At 43.2% G+C, this 21,520-nt stretch overlaps 1 protein-coding gene across 6 annotated transcripts in view; it reads right to left on the bottom strand.

Annotated features, from left to right (window-relative positions):
- The window catches only part of FIGN (fidgetin, microtubule severing factor), a 207,043-nt gene that overhangs the window by 72,025 nt on the left and 113,498 nt on the right, over positions 1–21,520 (bottom strand). For 3 of the 6 annotated variants that reach the window (XM_077319887.1, XM_077319884.1, XM_077319883.1), the window contains one exon: positions 4,549–4,599. The exons of the other annotated variants lie outside the window; for them this stretch is intronic. Coding sequence is in view for 2 of the 3 variants with exons in the window: in XM_077319884.1 (XP_077175999.1) it covers positions 4,549–4,599 (51 nt within the window). In the remaining variant the exon portion in view is untranslated. The remainder of the gene's footprint in view (positions 1–4,548; positions 4,600–21,520) is intronic. 6 annotated transcript variants of the gene reach the window in all.

Raw genomic sequence — 21,520 nt, 5'->3', positions numbered from 1 at the left:
GTATATACCACATACCAGCTACATCAGTACAAGGATCGGATGCATGTTCCATATGTAACTCATCAGTAATTTCCCATTAGTTTTTATTATTAATCATATTCAAAACCCACACATCCAATCAATACAACTTTCTGCCTTTTTTTCTCTCAGCGGCCTGATAGTTTCAAGCTGGTACTCCTGTTTTTATGGTTACTCTTTACAATCATTATGTTTCATCTTCAGGAAGTGCGTTTAATAGTGTTTTTTCCCTCGGTTCCTTTATTGCTTTATTGGGAAGTTTCCTTAAGAATACTACATAAAGAACACAGGATCAAGATGTTTCGCCATGAGCCATCTTTAACATTGACTTGACAATGAGTTATCCTTGGATAAGCATAAGCGGCTTGTGAAATCGTTTCAGCCACTAGCATGTCAGCATGTTCAAGGTGTAAAGTCAAAGATTTAAATGAAGGCGTGTGAGAGGCAGGAAATATAAATGCCTCTTGCTACCAGTTACCAAGCGTCTGCATATCTGCTAGGAACTTCTGTGCAGAGAAAACACGCCAAAGCTTCATTGGGCTTAAAAATGTTAAGGCCCTGACCATATTAGACACATTTAAATTGCCTCTTTTTAAAAAATATATTTTTATTTATTTATTTTTCATACTTATAGGCTGCCACTTTTAAATCCCCCGAGAAGATGCCCTTTGGATCTTCAACTGGCACCAAGGGAAATTACTATTTGTGGTTGCAGTACAGTAAGGGCAACACATAACCCCTCAACTAAATGGGTAAGATAAAGATCAAAGATCAAAGAGAATTGGCACTACCCCAAGAAAGAGGTGGGGTGCCTATTCCTTGGGAAGGGATCACATATGTGGGCTCCAGTCCTTGCATTTCTTTCCTTTGAATGTCACATAAGAGAACTTAAGGGGTTAGGAGAATATTCTACGAAGTTTTTGTGTAAGCAATTGTTGTTGTTATGTGTGAAGTCGTGTCCGACCCATCGCGATCCCATGGACAATGATCCTCCAGGCCTTCCTGTCCTCTACCATTCCTCGGAGTCCATTTAAGTTTGCACCTACTGCTTCAGTGACTCCATCCAGCCACCTCATTCTCTGTCGTCCCCTTCTTCTTTTGCCCTCGATCGCTCCCAGCATTAGGCTCTTCTCCAGGGAGTCCTTCCTTCTCATGAGGTGGCCAAAGTATTTGAGTTTCATCTTCAGGATCTGGCCTTCTAAAGAGCAGTCAGGGTTGATCTCCTCTAGGACTGACCGGTTTGTTCGCCAAGGGACTCGCTAGAGTCTTCTCCAGCACCAGAGTTCAAAAGCCTCAATTCTTTGACGCTCGGCCTTCCTTATGGTCCAACTTTTGCAGCAATACATTGCAACTGGGAATACCATAGCCTTGACTAAACGCACTTTTGTTGGCAGGGTGATGTCTCTGCTTTTTAGGATGCTGTCTAGATTTGTCATAGCTTTCCTCCCCAGGAGCAAGCGTCTTTTAAGCAATAGTAGTATTGTGTAAGCAATAGTAGTGGTATTTAATTGATGGCATTTATTTAACACTAGGGGCCAAGCCTGTTGCATCCAGGAATACAATGGGTGCTAGATTTGGGGGGGGGGGGGGGGGTAGAGTGGAAGAACTCTGTGGATGGTCCAGGATCTGGAAAGGCTGCAGGCAGCTGTTAGGGAACTCACCAGCAAGGGCAGCTCTCATGCAGCAGGGATCTGCAGCCTCCGAGCCTCAGAGGAAAGTGGAAGGAGGAGGGGGTGGTCAGGGGTGGCGGACAGAAGGCGATTGGCTGGCCACTGGACAGAGAGGCAAGCCAGTTGAAGGAGGAGGCACTCAGGGGTGGGACAGCTGCCCTGAGTGGCTTAATCCATGAGACATGCTCCTCCTCCAAGGCGCTACCATAAATATTAAGTGGAACAGATAGAGACGCAGTAAATCTGTGAACGACCCAAGTTAAGGATCTAGAGGTGTGGTGAAAATGATTCTATTATTGGGCAAGGAGAAGCTGTTCCCTCAAGAAAGCTGCCTTTGAATCTTGATGGTACATATAAACAAGCCCTCGAAGGGAAGTCCTCTCTTTCTCGTCGGCTAAAGTTACAACATGATCTCTCTGTAAGCCAGGGGTAGTCAAACTGCGGCCCTCCAGATGTCCATGGAATACAATTCCCAGAAGCCCCTGCCAGCATTCGCTGGCAGGGGCTCGTGGGAATTGTAGTCCATGGACATCTGGAGGGCCACAGTTTGACTACCCCTGCTGTAAGCCATACTGTACAGTTTAAACTGCAGAAACTGACCAACACTATCAGTTAGCAAAATGGGAAAATGAACTTGGGGTGGGTGGAAGAGACTATCTACTAAACCAAATCATGGACTACAATTACCATAAGCCCCTGCCAATTGGCCAGTTGGCAGGAGATCATGGTAACTGGAGTTCACGGACATCTGGAGAGCCACAGTTTGGCCACCCCTGACTAGACATGTTGATCAAACATAAAGGAGGGGGCGAGTACTTTCCCATTTCTCACTCAAAGGCAATAAAAAAAAATCCAAACAAAAGGGCAAATAAAAGAACAGAAGAGCACTGAAGAAAATGAGAGGCAGAAAAAATACCAATAATAGGATCTCTTCTTCCTACCATTGTATTTCAGTTTTCACCACTGAAATCTGGATAATGTGAACTAAGCAGCATAAGACAAAGATGAACAAAAGAAATGAAAATGTTTCTAGTAATAGGGGGTGTGACAGGGATTTTTTTTAAACATAATAGCATATATTAGGTTTAAGTATTCTGCCTCGTTTCTAAAGGAAAGTAGACCAGAAAAAAAATAGAAATAATGCACGAAAGAACATTACAAGTTTCATTTCCATAAAACAGTCTTTAGGGACTGCGAAGCAGAACTTCCATGACAGTTTCACCTCAATAAATGTTATGATTTTTAGGTATTTCAGATGAGCAATGTTATGCTTCTAGTTACGCAAATTGTGCTCCATAACAACTTTACCTAATTGGCCCTGTGGTTTAAGCTACCGCTAACTAAATTATTTTCTAACAAGAAGGAGCTTCATCATGGCTCCAAGTTGCCATTTATTCTTTGAGAATGCCCCTTGTTTGTCCCTTACTTAGTCATGAGGCAGGGTCCCTCAGCTATGACTCATAAGATAAAACAAGACAGCTCCAAGTTTCATTCATTTTGATAACGGGCTGTAGAAAGGCAAGAAGCCTCCTCGAGAGTAGGGTGACTCAGGCAGCGAATCAGGCCACCTGTAGCAGAACAAAGGTGGGAAGGCTCCTCGAGAGTAGGGCGTCTGATCTGGTTCGCCCATAGCAAAGCAAAGGCAAGAGCACGGAGGGGGAGAGGGCTCTTGCAGAGCAGGGAAGCCCAGGCAGTAAGTTGGCAGAGTGTAGCTGGTCGGGCTCTCGCATTCCCTGGCAAGCAGGAAGGAATGGAGCATAGTGAGCCAGACAATCTGGCCTGCTAGGGTCTGGCACTGCATCCATGGCAGAGCATAGCCGGCCACCTCCCCCAGCTCACCTTCTGCCAGTTCTTCTGGTAAGTGCTGGGAAGCAGCATAAAGGAACAGGAGGAGCAGGAGAGGCGGGGAAGACCAGAAATTGGCCCTCTGTGGAGGAGTGCCTTCTCCCTATTGGGGGCATGTGCCCCAGTGAGGGCCAATCCAAGGGTTTAACATGTCGTCAGAAGGAAAGTCAGCTTTTGATTTATATGCTCTGACGATACGATCTAGGAACTAATTTCTCTTATTACTGAGTAGGAATGGTCCCCCCCCCCCCGTTCTGACCTTCGAATAGTTTAAATCCCTTTCAGTTTTGCCAGTATCTTTGTTTTAATGTTGCTTACAAAACTGGACCCAGAGCCAACATGAACTTTTAATTATAAAGGATGGGGTTTGAAGAGGGTAGTGAGTTCATTGTCATACAGTCCACCTTCTACGTTGCCATTTTCTCCAGGGGAACTGATCTCTGTTTTCTGGAGATGAGCTATAATTCCAGGGGATCCCCCAGGTCCTACCTGAAGGCTGGCATCCCTAAATCACAGTTTAAGCTGTATTGATTTATAGAAGAAAAAAAATTAAAATATCTGGTAAATCAAAGCAAATTTATGGTATAGTCCCAAGATTACTTCCAGAAGTCCTTGAAAACATGAAGCTTCCTCATACTGAATCAGACCTTTGGATCATCAAGGTAAGTATTGTTTAAGACTGACAATGATTCCTTGGGCCTCAGGCAAAGATCTTTCACTCTTTGGGAAGCAGGCAAAGGACTAACACCTGATGATCTTAACTGGAAATATCAAGGACTGAACCTGGGACCCTCTGCCACTGAGCCACATCCCCCTCCACTTCTATAGCGAAAGCTTAATTCACACTCTTCCAGCCTTGTTATAAGAGCTACTTCAGTAACTTGTGTAGGAAGTGGATCATGTGGTTAAGGATGACTGTGTGACTACTTCTCACAGTACCCCACCCTAGAGGCAGGCATGCGTGGCAAGGGTACCTGAAATGTCATAAGCTCTAGTTGCATGATTTATCTCTTACCATTGTCACAACAGCATGGAACACCACCAATGTCAACAAAGGATTCAGAAACTGCCAAAAAAAAAAAAAGCAATGATAGTTTTAAATATGAAACGGAGCGATAATTTTAAACATTAAATTTAGGATTTTACTCCATCTACTACCAGCAATTATATACAGGTTATTCAGACAGACTTGCTGACTTAACAGCCTACTTTTGACGCTTTAAATTAACAGTTGTGAAACTATCCGTCATCTGTAAATTCTTCCAGACTCTCTCAAGTGAAATATTAAGTTATTGGTGTAACCTCTTCCTTTTAGTAGGGCTATTTTAAACCATCACTTACTAAAGGACTAATTCTATTAGATGCAGGCTAGACATATTAGGTATCATATGTTAGATCTATTTGAGATCTGATTAGAAGATTACAGCTTATACAATTGTGGATTTGGACTATCTGTTATATGGTACGCCTCAGTTGAAGACTATATCCTGCTGTCTTCATCTACGGCCAGGATCCAAAGAGCAGTATTTTGCACGGTGAAAGCCGACATCACCCTTTTTGTATATATAAACCACCCATGCTGTATTAGAAATCGATTTTTAAAATCCCCTCAACTATGAAAATGGTTGCTTTATCATGCAAAATGTGAAGGTCAGTAGGGATAAACCAAAGCGGTGACAATTTTCGCAAGTGTTTTTGTCAGTACTTTCCTCCTTCGGGGAGCTGAATGAAGAGGGTAACTATTCATTCTGAGAAATGGTTGTGGTGATTGCCCTATATGGACAAGCAACCAGGATCACCCTTGCTTCCAATCGGTGCTATTTAATGCCATGTGCCATCAGGTCATTACATCCATTACAGAGTCAAAGAATCATAGAGTTGTAAGGGCCAAACAGGCCATCTAGTCCAACCTCCTGCTCAATGCATCCATCAGCCTAAAGCATCTATGAGAACTCTCTGTCCAGTTGATACTTGAAGACTGTCAGTGAGGGGGAGTCCACCACCTCCTTAGCTAGCTGATTCCACTGTTGAACTAGTATGTGATCTGATTGACTCAGGTTACTTTGGGAAGGAGAAAGTATAGCTGGAATAAAAATAAATGAGTGACAGCCCGACTCTCACAAGGTATGTGGAATACATACCTGCTCAGGGGCTCCTTGGTTCCCCTTCCCCCCTCTCAAACACACACATACACAAACTCCTTATCCCCACCATTACCCCATGCCCTCACCTCCCCTAACTCTCACGTGGTCCCTCCCCCTCCCTCAGACACGCACACACACACAAACTCCTTCCCCCCACTCTCCCCCCACCCTTACTTGGGCCACCAGGCCTCTGCACTGCCCCACGACCACCCAGGCCTCAGGTGGGGCCAGTATTGGGCCAACAGGTCTCCACACTGCCCTGCAACCACCCAGGTCTTGGGAAGGGCCAGTGCTGGGCCAACAGGCTGGGCCATCATGTCCGTAGTTATATCTGTTTCAGGGATTGTGCCAGAAGATGTGTTCCACATAAAAAATGGCAGCAATGTAAGGAACAAAATGGAAAATCAGTGAAGATTATGGGTTCTGATTGGGTATGGTCACTTTGGGAAAAAGAAAGAACTCTAAATGGAAGAAAAAAAAATTGCACCAAATTAGAAAAGAAACAAAGAGCAGTGAACAGAAGTTGGAAGACAGAGGGGAAATACAACTATCTTGAAAATTATGGCAAAATATTTTACCCGCGTTACTGAAAAGCTAGACATCATCTTGAATATTAAAAAGGGCAAGCACTGGGGTTGAATCTGCTAATGGTGATGGTTTCTTCCAGTGCAAGTAGCCTTCCTCTGATATAAGCAGCTCTTCCACCAGAGAAAGAGCTCCAGTGCCTGCAGAAGAAATGGCCACCATTAGCAGAATGGAACTCTGGGATCTAGTTCATTTGGTGTACCCTTGGCCTCAGCCCTCCGATGCTGATCAATAAAGTATGATCATTTAACATGGAATATTTATTTATTTTGAGATTTCTAAACCACTCCTTTCCAAAATTGGTCTCGGAGCAGCGTACAACAGTAAAAAGAGTACAGAAGTATAAATCCATCTCAATAAAAATTCTAAAATCTAATTAAAACCAGTTTCCTATCTCCCATTATCTTTCTTCATTCTAGATGAACAACCCCATGAGCCAGGCAAACAAACTGGGTTGTATATCAGAAAAGCCTGGCTCAAAGAGGGGTTACTCATCCGACAGTAACCCCCCAAAATTGGGATATCTCCTTACCTATCCTATTGAACCCACACAGAAACTTACATTTCTCTACATTCTTAGGTAGAGAAATAGTACTCTCCAAATTGCAACAAACATTCCTACATGCCAACAGGTCTTCTTCGGTTACTGGGCTTGTTCTGTCTCACATATTCAGCACAGTTAATACCCAGAATTTTTGATTTATGTATTGTTAAAATTACACAACTGGAAGGTGGGAGAAACATTATTCACAAAATCAATTCCACCTGTTGTTAGTCTAGTAGTCGATATCATAAGGAGATTTCAGTTTTCACATGACAATATTTGTTCTTTTATAAGAATCATCATCGATTGAATTTGGCATGTTGAATTGGTTACCAGATCAGGAGTCCATTCCCCCCACCGATCCCAAGAATCCCATGATAACTTCATGTGATCCTTTTAGGCCATGGCAATTCAAACAATTGCATTTTATTCCCAGGAAAGAGAATTTTAGTATCTGTTGGTCTTAGACTTTTAATGCCAAACAATCAGAATTATCTAGCCATCTGTATATCTGAGGCTGTCCTGATGTCTGTATCATCCCTTGGACAGTCAGCAATGATTCACAGACCATGGGACCTCGATGAAAAGAGTTTTTTAAAAATCCTTTATATCTCACAATACGGATCATTGTTTGCAGTGAACATCACTCAAGGCAATTTCTTTTAACAGACATTATGTCACCACCCAGGAATATATGAAATTGTATGGTTTAACTAGGCCACATTCTTAGAACACCTGAAAGCTGCACTCATGACTTTGTCACAAAACAAGAGTGCCCACCCTTTTTACTGATAGTATACCAGTATCTTCTGCTAGCCACAATGAGAATGTATACAAGGGTGGAAGGACAATCACTCTAGGTTTCCTGGGACTGCAACAACCAGCTACTACCGAGAACTGAAGTTGTAGAAGGAGCAGGGTCGAGGGTGACATTTTCAGCAGAGTGCTGATACTTTATTTTATTTTATTTTTTTATTTGTAAATAATTTTTGCAAAGCTGTATTTATACTCTGAACAGGCTAGTTCTAAAGTAAACATGAAATGTAGTGAGAGGGCAAATACAATGCATCTTATATAGTGGATCTCAGAAGAACGAAGAGAGAACTTAGAAAAAATAAGAAGGGCAACACTCACACACACACAAAAAATCTACTGGGGAATATAAGCAATAAATCACTTAAGCAAAAAACATGAAAGAACAAAGAGGTGCTTAAGGCGATCAAGAACACTGGAGAGGGGCTGCTTTCTGCAGGAATCAAGCAAAAGCACACACCGAAATACTGAGCTGGCAAAAAAAAATTATCAAAAATGAAGCATAACTCATTAGAAGCTTTTCTGGGTTTTTGCTAGGGTACAGTTAACCTAAAGCTAGAAGAACATTCTGTAGTGTGTTCCCTCACTGTGTGTACATAAACATGCACAATCTTTAAACTGCTCCTGCGGAGCAGATTAAATAAAAGGGTAAGGGCTGTCTGGGATGAGTTAGGGTGGGCCCTGTCCGGGGATAAAAACTCATGAAGCGGCTCCTGATTGGGCCCTCTGAGTGTCCATCCAGGCCCGGGCAGCCAATGGGGAGCCGCGCAAAGCGCGGCTCCCCATTGGCTGCTTCCCCTGGCCGGAGACTCACCACGCAGACTGAACTAGCAGCCAATGCGGTGAGTCCTCTGGCCGGAGTGCTCCTCCTCCTGCTTTTCCCAGCCGCTGGAGCGGCCTCGCCGCGCTGGAGCGGCCGGGAGAAGGCCGAAGAACGCCACCGCTGGGGGGGGGGGGGGCGGCTCTAGCGTCCGCTGTATTAACACTACAGTGGGCTTTATTTCTAGTTATAGAATAATCAGCCTTGTTGGATTTTAAATTCAGAACTCGGGACACCAACTAGAAAAGCCATCTCTATGTACTATCCCCCTCCCCTAGATATTAGCTAATTTTTCTGCATCAAAGTAGTCAAAATTAAACGGTCTTTAGAACATTAGTATCCTTTGTGTCAGCACTCATTCAATCAACTGATTTATCTGTGGCTTGGCAGCCCACTTTTATTTGTACCAACAATTAATTTAAAAAAAGAGGGAGAAACGCAATGAACACCATCACTAATTAAGAAACAAAACCACCAGAAAGACATGAAGTATCCTTAAAATGGAATCTTCTGGTTTCCCCATATGCAAAAGGAACCCTTAGCTAGGAAATATTTAACATATATCCAAAATAGGATCATCATGCATGTAGCAACATAGCCAAACGTAAGCACGGTATCACACTGACAACCTCTGATGGTTCATCCATTCAATACTCCTCCATTCAATTGTCTAGACAAGTATTGAGATGCTCTTCTCAATACTTTCTAGATTTTAATGTGATGCTCTTAAGGCACACATGGCCACTGAATCCAGATCATTAGAAGACCGTGAGTCGTACATATTTCAAAGTGGCATTCTTTGCTGACTTCCCTTACCCTACCAATCGAAGCTGCTTTTTCGAAACGGGAGGTGATGTCACAAGCAACTTCAAATCCCCACTGAGAATATTATAAAACAATAAAAAGCTTGCTGTGAATTATGAGGCATGGGAGAATTTTCCAGCAAAGGATATAACCTATTAAATATATCAATCAATCAATCAAGCTTTAATGGCATAAAAATTAAATATATTAAGTTACTTTCACACCTGCTTGAAGAAGTTGTGAAGGCTTGGTAGAAGTAAAAATATGAATGCTTATGTGTTCTTAAAGACATGCCATTTTTATTTATTTTAATTAGACCAGATGTTTACATAAGAGCAACCTACATTAGCGCAAGATTGCAACTAAAGTGATCAAAACAGCTAAATCTGCAAATTCGTCTTCTAAGTTTTAATTTCATCAGGTCTAATCTCCAAAGCAACCATTTTCTCTCTGAAGATCAGCTGTAATTCTGGGAGATCACCAAATTCACACACCCCGTAGGCTCGAAATGCTATCTACGAATTATGTTCAAGTAAGAATTTGGGGGAGCATAAATAATCATCACCATACTTTATCAGACCATAAGAGCTTTGTATAATTCAGAATTCCTTCATTCGTTCTCTTTGAACTAAGAAAGCCCTGAAGAAGAGGACAAATGACTCATCGATCTCCTTCTGAAGTCCAAGTCTGAAATCAGCTAGTATACTTAACTGCACAATTCATTAAGTACGACACTTTATAAAGTGGCTACGTTAACTATACAGTAATTGAAATTAAAGTATACACATTAGGAAGTAATTTCTACCAAAAGCAACATAAGGTACTTCTGTACAACTAGAATCAGACTGCAAGCATGGCAGTGTTCAATAACCTCCACACAATTACTCCCCCCCTCCCCCCACACACACACACAAACTATATTTATTTTAACTGCTTGGAAATGCTTTCGCATGCATCTTGCCTTAATCAACTTGTGGGACACCACGACCACCAGTACATCCTCCTCCCTCCATTCAAATAAATTAGCTTTGGCAAACTCCCAAGCTATTTTTGGGTCAACTAAAGGGAGCACTGCTTGAGCCATGATATCACCGCCTGGGCAAAAAGTTACTAGGGTTCAGTGGGATTCATAAGACATTAGAATAGGGATGAGATGCCGGGAAGTGCCGTATGAACACTATACTCTTCTTTCTCTATGTCACACTCACCAAGGCACACGTGCAGGAAGACACACCCGAACAGAGAGAGAAGGAAACTCAACACGCATTGTGGCAGAGCTAAACACTGTTTTGAACCCAACCCCAATGGTATTTGAAAGCCCATTTCAATTGGAGTGATATCAGTCTAAAACAGAAGACTGATATCAGCTCAGAAGAATGGCAATAAAACAAAACAAAACAAAAAACCAAAACCAACACCAAAAAAAAAAGAAAAAAAGAGTTCAAGATCAAAGTCTTCTGGAACTGACAAGAGACCAGAAGAACCACCACGTTCCACAAGGGCAGTGTCTTTCTTCACAGTATAGCAACAACAGGAAATTCCTCTGCCGGACTGATTCCATGTATTATACAAGCTGAGCAAAATGGAGGTCTCCTCCTCCTCAAAGGTGCTCAGAAACGTATCACCACTGAGTATGGAAGTTTTCAAGAGTAATAGCCATTGATAGATTTAGCCTCTGGTAAGTATTCTTGGATGGAACACAGTGCCTTGTTTCTGGACTGGAGTGGGGGCCTATTCCCTTTGGAAACAGTCGCTCTGAAGTCTGTCTTCCCTAGGGTTGTGTGCTTCGGTGGCCAAAGAGCACAACCCTACTCTTCCCTTCATTGCTATATTCAGAACTGCAGAACTTTTACACCGCTGTCATAAAATCATAGAATGACAGAATCATAGAGTTGGAAGGGACCTCATGGGTCCTGCACTATGCAGGAGACTTCCAACCCTATCGCTCATCCACTGTAATCTGCCACCCCCTTGAACCTTCACAGGATCAGCCTCTCTGTCAGATGGCTATCCAGCCTCTGTTTAAAAATTTCCAAAGATGGAGAACCCACTATCTCCCAAGGAAGCCTGTTCCACTGAGAAACTGCTCAGTCAGGAACTTCTTCCGGATGTTTAGACGGAATTTCTTTTGAATGAATTAAAATTAATTCATAAAACCCCAAACCTGAAAAAACGGGAGACACCCACCTCTGTACTGTAGCTGCTGAAATATGACCATCGGATGCCATTGGAAGATATGAGCTTGTGACATGAAGTACTGAGAGTTCCCTTTGCATTTCAAAACAGATGTGAAGAATTTTGGAAGGAGGAGGAGGCAAGGAAGTGGACAAGCTTTTAGGCTTCCTCAAAGGAGAAGAGAGTGCTATGAAGTCATTTGGAATATGAGCTACAAAAAGAGAGAGGGAGAGGGAGAGGTGGGTCGTTCCAGGAAGAGAGCGACCACCAGCATTAACTGGTTCAGAGTGTTTCAGTAATATGTCAAATGTCTGGCCTCCTCCCCTGTCAAGATTTAGTCACCATTAACTCAGAATTAATTAGTTCCACTTTAACACGGCAGCGGGTATTTTTTGTCGCTGGCAAAGAGCCAAGGAGAAACCAAGCCAAACAAGCGACCAGTAATCCACAGATTAGAGATAATATCCTTGTGTGAAAAATTGGCTAAGTAGTAACAGGCCAGAGGGAAGACAGGGTGATGCATCTCCTGCTACTTTTTTGTCCTTGGTTATTAAGGCTACGGCTTGCCAAGAAAGGTTTTGCGCCAGGGTGGAAGGGGCAGGAAGCGGAGCGAGAGGGAAGAACGAGCAGAAAGCTATTCAGGGTGGCTTACCGTTAAACCGGGGGTGCTGCTTATCCCGGCCACAAAGTATTTTCCTTTGGTGCCATCCCCTTTGCCAGCACAATGGGGAGTAAGCTACTCTTGTTCACTTCAGCGCCTCACAGCCTACCTGAGAGGAAGCACTTCCCAGCTGGAAAAGTGGGGGTGAAAACATCCTTGATGGACACAGAAGTAAAATTTAACCACAGTTAAAGGTGGTTTGCAGCCAGTGAGTCCAAGGCTTAAATTCCAGATGCAAACCAGAATTAGCATGAGATCTGCACTGCCAAACCATGGGACCGTCCTTGCAAAATTTTGCCAATCTCTTCTTGGACATGTTCTCCAAGGGTAGGATTTACCTCCTTAAACACAGGGCATGAAACTAGACCAGGGGTCTTTGATAATGTTGAGCCTCGGAGCACTTTCAGGATGCTGAGAGCAGGAAATTAGGCACAAAATAGGTAATTACAAAATGGCTACCATGGGATGCTGGGGCAAGGCAAAAAAACTGGGAGGTTGCCAGTCAAGCATCCCTCTAGGTTCCCTTGCTCCAGTAAAGTGGAAGAAAATCAGGAATAGGTTTGAAGAAGAGATGCACCAGAAAAGAAGCATTCTGCAGGGGTTGGACTAGACCAGGGGTAGTCAACCTGTGGTCCTCCAGATGTTCATGGACTACAATTCCCATGAGCCCCTGCCAGCATTTGCTGGAAGGGGCTCATGGGAATTGCAGTCCATGGACATCTGGAGGACCACAGGTTGACTACCTCTGGACTAGACGGCCCTGGAGTCACTTCTAACTCCATGATTCAATGACTCTATGATTCCAGTGGGCACCAGGAAATCTATCTGCAGGCACTGCATTCAAAATGACTGCTCTAAACTGGGTATCTTTTCTTCAAAAAAGAAAAGTTTTTCTTTCCAATTTTAGCCCTTGATCGTAAAGATGGAGTATAACATCATCAATTCTACCTAATTTTCCTTACTCCCTAATTTTCAGATCACTTTCAATTAAAGCCATTGATACGACCCTTATTAAGTACCTTTAAAAGCACGTTTCTGGTTTTCCAACTGGTCTGCTTCAAGACACAAGCTAAGAATTCTATTTTCAATTTACTGCTGGGGAAAAAAAGCATATGCCGTGAATATTTTAAAATCCTTTGTGCATAAACAAAGCAAGATCAATATTTTGCTAGATCAATAAATTTTGCTCCCCTTTCAGAATAAAAATTGTTAATTCATTGTCTTTTCAAGACAACAGGATTTAAAGAGCTCATCAATAAGACCGGGATGGTCTTATTACAGCAGCAGATAGTTTCTTGGTGAGGCCAAAACAGGAGTGCAGAGGGAGGGACATCATCAAATTTGTTGTAAAACAGGTGTCATTCTTGGTCATTATTCACCAGCTGAAGTCACCTGTCCAGCAGAATGCCCCAAGAACAGGAGATGATGAACCTCTCCCTAAAGTGGACAATGAGCAGTTACCTCTGGATTTCAGTTCACAAGGAACCAATGAAGAAGAAATTGAGGCCTTCATGATCCGCTTGTGAGTTTCTTGGAACCAACGCTTGATACAAGGATGTTGAATGAAATGACTTCTTGAGTAGTTATGTTTTTCAAGCTGCTTTTGTAAGAGTTTTCCATTCAGCATTCAAAAACAGAGTTTGAATGCTCGTTAAATGGGCAGCTCACTAGATAGATTTCCACTGCAACGTGGCTCAAAAGGAAGAATAAAGAAAATGAGATGTGTAGTTCCCTGGAAAGAGTGGCTGTTGCCTGTTGATGGGCTACCATGAATAAGAGATGGCCAGAGTTTGGATGCGGACTGTGGGGGTGAGCATAGAGATATTCAGCTCTCCAGTTTTGAGAAACCCCAGGAGCAACAACTCAGAAATCAAAGTCGGAACAGAATCACGAGGAAGACTCTTTATTGGTTCTAGTTTGGGGAGTTCTTTTGACCGCCAAGAAGACGTATTCAACAGTTGCTACATATAGCTGAACATTTCTTACCACGTTACAAAACACCCAAAAAGAAAACGAAAAAAAAAAACGGGGGGAAAAGAACGTCCATCAGACTTTTGAAAACACAATATATGGAAGAGATAATGAAGGGCATTGCCCATAATTGATAGTGGTCATTCTCCAACTGCAAAGTATTGTTAAGCTTTTTACAAGATAGATCTAGCAGAAAAATGAAGGTAGGTTTGAAAGTTGGAAGAGCAAAAGCAATCCTGTGGAGTTATTATTTTAAATTGCCAGGCCAAAGGTTCCAGGTGTAAAGGTCCTTGCGATCTGAACTTCTAATTTCAAGTTGGGAAGATGCAGCAACAGGTCTCAAAAAAGGAGAGATGTATTCTGAGCTAAGAAGAATTCTGAACAGAAACCTTTCGTTGGCAGAGGCCCCCTGAAATGAAAACAGTGCTCAAGCTCATCAGGCAACGTGGAAAGGATAAGCAACATGACTTTAGCCTTCAGAAGTTCCAAGCCCAGACATGCAAGAACCATCCACTACAAGGGGGTGGCATCCAAGTTAGGGGCATGGAAGCTAACCTTTCAGAAGAAAGCCTATGCAGCTCCAGTTCTCCCACTGGCACCCACACCTTTGAAACGAAAGACACTGTCATGAACCCCTAGTTCTCCCCTCCTTTTGAGATTTGCTTTATTGCCAATGTTCCCGGATCTCCCGCTGAGTTGTGGCATCTTCCTTAAGCCACTCGAGAGTGCCCCTCCCATTTCCCATCTCCGCCTGCATTTCAATGCAGGCTCGTCCAGTTCTCACTTTCTCATCTCAAGGCTGTTCTCACTTGGAACTTAGTCTAAATACCAGATGGCTGACTCGGCTACTCTGGCACCTTGTAGCTCAAAAGAAAACTGCATTGCTCTTTCTGTGTGAACTAATGTTCCCAACAAATGCTACCCCAAGGCCCCCCAGCCTAGCTGAGGTATGTATGCTTTGCACCCCCTTTTGCCTAGCATCTCTGTCAAGATTCCTGTCTAAGAGCTTATGCAATGTGCTGATCTGTGTCCTGATTCTCCAAATGTGCTGATCTGGGTCCTGATCCTACTTAAAGCTTCACCCTGAAGCCCGAGAGGGATGTCTGTGGTGCAAATCTATGGGGTCTCAACCTCTTGGTTCCTGACAGACACATGCTAAAGGGGATGGTACTGAATTTAGGAATTGTGAGCTGTCCTACGCTCAGCAGAAGGATTCTGATATACTGTAATATTCCTGCCTGAGAAAATGGGCTTGAGGTGGGAGGGAGAACTGGAGATGCTGAGGCTTGTTAATCAAGCCATTTGAAATTTATTTTTGTTTTTACAGACTAGTCCAGTCTTTCTCACATTTTTTTACCATTGAGAAACCCTGGAATTCCAGATGTGGAGCAATTGTGCAGAATATGGTTGGGAAGCATAGCTATGTATATGCCTACCCAGGGCCCAGCCCCTTCCCGCCCCTCCACGCCCATCATTAGCCATTTTAGGAGGTCATGTGGGTTGACAAGACTATATATAGCCATATCACCCAATAAATGTTTAACAAGTGTTAAATAATATACAAATGCATTAAAGCCTACCCATTCGGGAAACCCTTCCAGATCCCTCAAGAGACCCCAGGTTTCACAAAACCCTGGTTGAGAAACCGGGGCTGGAAAGAGATGGTCATCACACAGCTGGCTATGGTAGTCCGCCTACTGTATTCGACCTAACAAAAGCAGTTTAACTCTTCATGCTCTTTCCTTATAGCTCTTCCACATATTGCTGTTTGGCTTTTATCGCCATGTTTGGGGGTTAATTAAGCACCATCTTCCTTTCACTTGCACATGGTTGGGATTTTTAAATCTCCTGAGCTGCCTTGGAGTTTTTTTTTAAAGCAGCAGGCCATGAAAGAAATCTTTTAAATAAACAAAATTAAAGAGCGACTTCCCATATAAATGCTGCTTCCCCACAAATCCAGCCAAGCTATTTCATTTTGCTGCCAGTGAAATGCTGCTTTCAGTCCACCATGCCTCCCAATATTCTCCTGTTAACTACACAGGTTAAAACTCACCAAGATTAAAAAAGGAAACTCCCCCCCCACTGCACTCCCTAAAGTTCAGTTCAGACATCTACTCTAAAACTAATGCAAGCTAGTGTGAGTCATGCCACCTAGCCTAGTAAAGTGTACACTTTTAAGCATCACTTCCTTAGTACTTCATCACAGCTCAGGATCTGGAGAGCCACCAAGGGAGACTCCACAAAGCAGGGGTAGTCAAACTGCGGCCCTCCAGATGTCCATGGACTACAATTCCCATGAATATTGATCTTTTGAATTCCAGATGACCAAACTGAGAGCCAGTTTGGTGTAGGAGTTAGGAGTGCGGACTTCTAATCTGGCATGCCAGGTTCGATTCTGCGCTCCCCCACATGCAGCCAGCTGGGTGACCTTGGGCTCCCCACAGCACTGATAAAGCAGTTCTGACCAAGCAGAGATATCAGGGCTCTCTCAGCCTCACCCACCTCACAGGGTGTCTGTTGTGGGGAGAGGAAAGGGAAGGCGACTGTAAGCCGCTTTGAGCCTCCTTCAGGTAAGGAAAAGCGGCATATAAGAACCAACTCTTCTTCTTCTTCAGTAATATCAGGGCTCTCTCAGCCTCACCTTCTTCACAGGGTATCTGTTGTGGGGAGAGGAAAGGGAAGGCGACTGTAAGCCGCTTTGAGCCTCCTTCGGGTAGGGAAAAGCGGCATATAAGAACCAACTCTTCTTCTTCTTAAGCCTAACTATTCTTCTCTGTGTTCTTCCATATTTGCTGGCAGGGGCTTATGGGAATTGTAGTCCATGGACATCTGGAGGCCGCAGTTTGACTACTCCTGCCAGGCAGGCAATGCAAACCACTTCTGCTTCTCACTTCCCTTGAAAGCCCACTGCTGGGGTCAACCAGTTCCTGCAATACTTGGCTTAAACAAGTCAAGGCTTCACCACCTTGTGTGAAGAAGTACCTCCGATGATGTGGAATGGCTGTGGCTTTCTCGAAAATGGAAGTCTACTGAAATCACACAGCTGGGATCGCACACGCCTTCTCTAAATAACAAAATTAAAGGGAATGGGCAAACAAAGCCGCGTGTAACGGCTTATTTGTACACTGTATAAATTAAAGATAAAAGCTCCAGTAAAAAAAAACAAAAAAAAAGCCCACCGCCAAGCTACAGCTCAACGCATAAAGCTCAAAATACTCCCTTGTAAATATACAGCCCAGAATTTCATTCAGAGGGTGGGGGAGAAACACCCAGTTCTTTTCAACAGGCACTGGGTACTAAACTGAGCCCAAGCACCATAAAGCAACAGCGGCTATAGTATTAGCTGTTTCCTCTAGGCATGCTGAGGCTCTCTTTCCCCCAGAGGTCCTAGAAATATGAACTGTAGCTCTTGTATACCAGCCCAGGAAATAATTGATCATTTGCCAGTGTCCGGTTGGCGAGTTACTACTCCTGGGACTCACTTTCAATTTCACACTGTTTTGACTTTCTGGACACTGCGGGTTAATTTCCAGGAGGAAAATATGATTATATACTTGAGCTGTCGTTACAATTGCAGTTTTACGTACGTCGCATATGTTGCATTTGTCTGTGTCACGTCAAGCGCAAGAGGAAAACACACACAAACGCGCACACACACACACACAGAGGACAAGAGGAGTTTTGCTTTAACCAGAACTGCAGACAACTAAGCCTCTAAATCAGGGGTAGTCAAACTGCGGCTCTCCAGATGTCCATGGATTGCAGTTCCCATGAGCCCCTGCCAGCGAATGGGATGTGAGTGTCTTGCATAGTGCAGGGGGTTGGATTAGATCAGGGGTAGTCAACCTGTGGTCCTCCAGATGTCCATGGACTACAATTCCCATGAACCCCTGCCAGCGAATGCTGGCAGGGGCTCATGGGAATTGTAGTCCATGGACATCTGGAGGGCCGCAGTTTGACTACCCCTGCTCTAAATCATATCCGTTTGCCTCGCAATACAGACCCCCGCTCTCTTCATCCGACGGCATGTATTACGGAACATGAAAACCGTTCCTGAACAGATGGCTTTTCGTAGGAAGGGGATGATAAAAAAGATGTAGGCCTACAACATGGAAGAACACAGAGAAGAATTGTAGGCTTAAGGTCATCTGGAATTCAAAAGATCACTATTGCACAGACAACAGTTGCCTCTGCTGGGAACGAAATAAATAGCTTCAAGAAGTTACTCTCCCTCCTTTCCTAATTTGCAATATGGACACGGTGCAGGGCTGGTTTATCCATGTGGCAAATGTAGCATGTGCCTTTAAATCACAAGGACAACTGGAAGAACATTATTTACTCCGGATGCCTCTCAGTTTGGTGGACTGTACCATTTACCGCCTATACCCGAGGCTGAAAATGGGTGGGAAAAGCAAAACGGTACATCATATCACCCCTGCGTGGGAGAAGAAAAAGAAGGCTTCCAACAATCTGTACTCACACAGAGGGTGTTCATTAACAAGGATATAGATTCAACAGACAACAAGCTGAATAATCACAAAGAGAGAGAAAAACCCTGATTCAAGCATTAATAATTCAATTAGTATTCATTGAAACAACATTGATTTTAATGAATTTATTTCACAGCATTGTTGCTGCCCTATGTACTTTTTGAATTTTTCCATTACACCTTTAACAATCATTAAGGTACAAGTCTTACATATTTCCCTTTTGAAAAACAAAAGGGTGTGGGGGGGAATGACTCGAGGAAGATAATTAAACATTTTATAATGGGGGAAATAAACCTATTTAGGAAAACCAAAGCCATTGCAGCCTTCTGAGTCACAGCCTTAACAAGCATGTGACTGTAAGTGCACTTTCTCCTTCGTAATACATGGTTTCCATCAGAATGGAAATTCAGAGTTCATCTAAGCTATGATGAAAACATCTACCGCAAACAGAACACTAAGAAGTCAGCTGAAAGTCTGTCAGCAATGCAATATTTTATAGAGGACTAGGGGCCAAGCATTCAGGAATACAACGGGTGCTAGATTGGGAGAGGTGGGGTGGAAGAACTCTGCAGGCGGTCTCCCCCTCCCCCCAGGATCTGGAAAGGCTGCAGGCAGCTGTTAGGGAACTCACCAGCAGGGGCAGCTCTCACGCAGCAGGGATCTTGCAGCCTCCGAGCCTCAGAGGGAAGTGGAAGGAGGAGGGGGTGGTCAGGGGAGGGGGAAGGAAGGTTATTGGCTGGCTGCTGGACAAACAGGCAAGCCATTTGGAGGAGGAGGCACTCAGGGGCGGGACAGCTTCCCTGAGTGGGTGGTTAAGCACTGAGTAGGTGAAGGAAGAAGCAAACAGTGGTCAAAAACTTTAAAGGAATACCCGCTACTGGCCCAAAATAAAAGCATCTGAGAAATCCACACTTCACTTTTAGTACGGACAAGAAAGCAGTTCAGAATAAGCTCACAAAATACTTATTTTAAGTCAAAAGGCAAGCCAGGGTGGGATACCTTTCCAATGGGGTAGTCACTGATACATCCAAGTATTGGCAGAAACTGCAGCGGGAAAGACGGCTACAATTACAGCATGGGGACTTCACAAAGTGACGCAGCGTGGCTGTCCTCTTGTGAGCGCTGAAGACATATGAACCTTCATTAAAAATTGCTCCGTTCTCTTGGCAGTTACCGTTTTGGCTGAGAACTCGGACCGCACACAGCTAATGAGACCTCGCGTAAACAGGACCGTCCAGCATGCCGTACAACCCATTGTGAGGGATTGGCAATGCTACACGAAGAAAACAAAAACCCTATTTCCAGCGAAACAACCGGTTAGCAATACAGCATGTAACCCTCACAAACAAGAACGAAACCTCATCCGTTCTTCTCCAATACACGCTCGATGGACACATAACCTCGCGGAACTCTAGGGAGGCTGTCTGACAAGCCATCCATGGAGAGGGTACGTCTCCTCTGAACTTGGATATGGTCTCCACTTCCGTTTCCTCCTCCTGGAGAGCCGAGCACAGGTCCCTGGGGTTTCGTTCTCCTCTAAAAGGGGTAGCACCCACTCTGGGGCACGCCGTGAAACGTGGCCCTTCTGCGATACAGTAGAAATGTAAACCGCAAAGTAATTTTGATGGACAGCAGACCCTGGCTTTGGCAAAGCCCACTGGATGTGCTTGGGTGCACTACAATAATTTTATAATGATCTAAATATAAGTGTGATCCCCTTTACATTTTAGCTGTCATCCTGCATTATATCAAAGACAGAAGCAAAGCAGAGCCCCTGGCTCTGTTTACGTTGTTTCCTCTTTTAAAAACACAATAAAAATTGCCACCGCTACAAGCAAGCTGTGCAGGGTTCGGAAAGGATTTCGGCATTCCTGCAACGTGCCTTTCAGTTCCAACTTCCCTTTGCGAAAATTCTAGGGCAGTTTAAGGACATTTTCCATGAGCGCTCCCCTCCCCACCTCCTTTTTAGCTCATTTTTCTGGTTTAGCTGTTCTCAGGATTCATGTACATGTTTCAAAGGGAGCCTAAATGCTTTTTAAAAAAAACCTTTCCCTAACCTCTTACTTGCCTCCGTTTCAAGATGTACCGTACTCTGAATTCTTACATTATTCACAAACCACACCCACAGCTTTGGGACTGTACTCAGATGGGGGAGGAGGAAGATTCATTGCACTGCAGTTGATTTCCCTCATTTTATAAAATCTCATTTCATACTCGTTTGTACATTGTGTATTCTTTAGATTTTTTTAAAAAAATCAAGAATCTGAAAGGAAATGAACTTAAGCCTATTCTAAAAAAAATAGAATACCAGTATTTATTAATCAAGTTAAAAACCCAAGGCTTTTAGCACAACCTCAATAAAATTAATATATTAATAAAATAAATTGATAATGCCTCCACTGACCATGTTTTGGCATTACCACCTTTATCAATGGTCAGGCATCAAATAAAACCAGCATATGTAAAATATACAATAAATACAATAACATAGCTAGCTGGCTCCATAAATATATATTTATATTGCTGGCAGGGGGCTCCTGGGAATTGTAGTCCATGGACATCTGGAGGGCCGCAGTTTGACTACCCCTGGTCCACGGGATTGACTTATACATCCATAGAGTCCTGAATATATATATATATATATATATATATATATATATATATATATATATATATATATATATATATATATATATATATATATATATATATATATATATATATATATATATCTATATCTATATCTATATCTATATCTATATCTATATCTATATCTATATATATATATATATATATATATATATATTTATGGAGCCAGCTAGCTATGTTATTGTATTTATTGTATATTTTACATATGCTGGTTTTATTTGATGCCTGACCATTGATAAATGCAAATGCTGGCAGGGGGCTCCTGGGAATTGTAGTCCATGGACATCTGGAGGGCCGCAGTTTGACTACCCCTGCCGTGGACCATGGTGTC

This window comes from Paroedura picta, chromosome 2 (assembly GCF_049243985.1).
Source record: "Paroedura picta isolate Pp20150507F chromosome 2, Ppicta_v3.0, whole genome shotgun sequence".
In the NCBI taxonomy this organism is placed as follows: domain Eukaryota; kingdom Metazoa; phylum Chordata; class Lepidosauria; order Squamata; family Gekkonidae; genus Paroedura; species Paroedura picta.
Note: the sequence above shows the minus strand (reverse complement) of the source record. Positions and strands in the feature narration are given on the sequence as shown.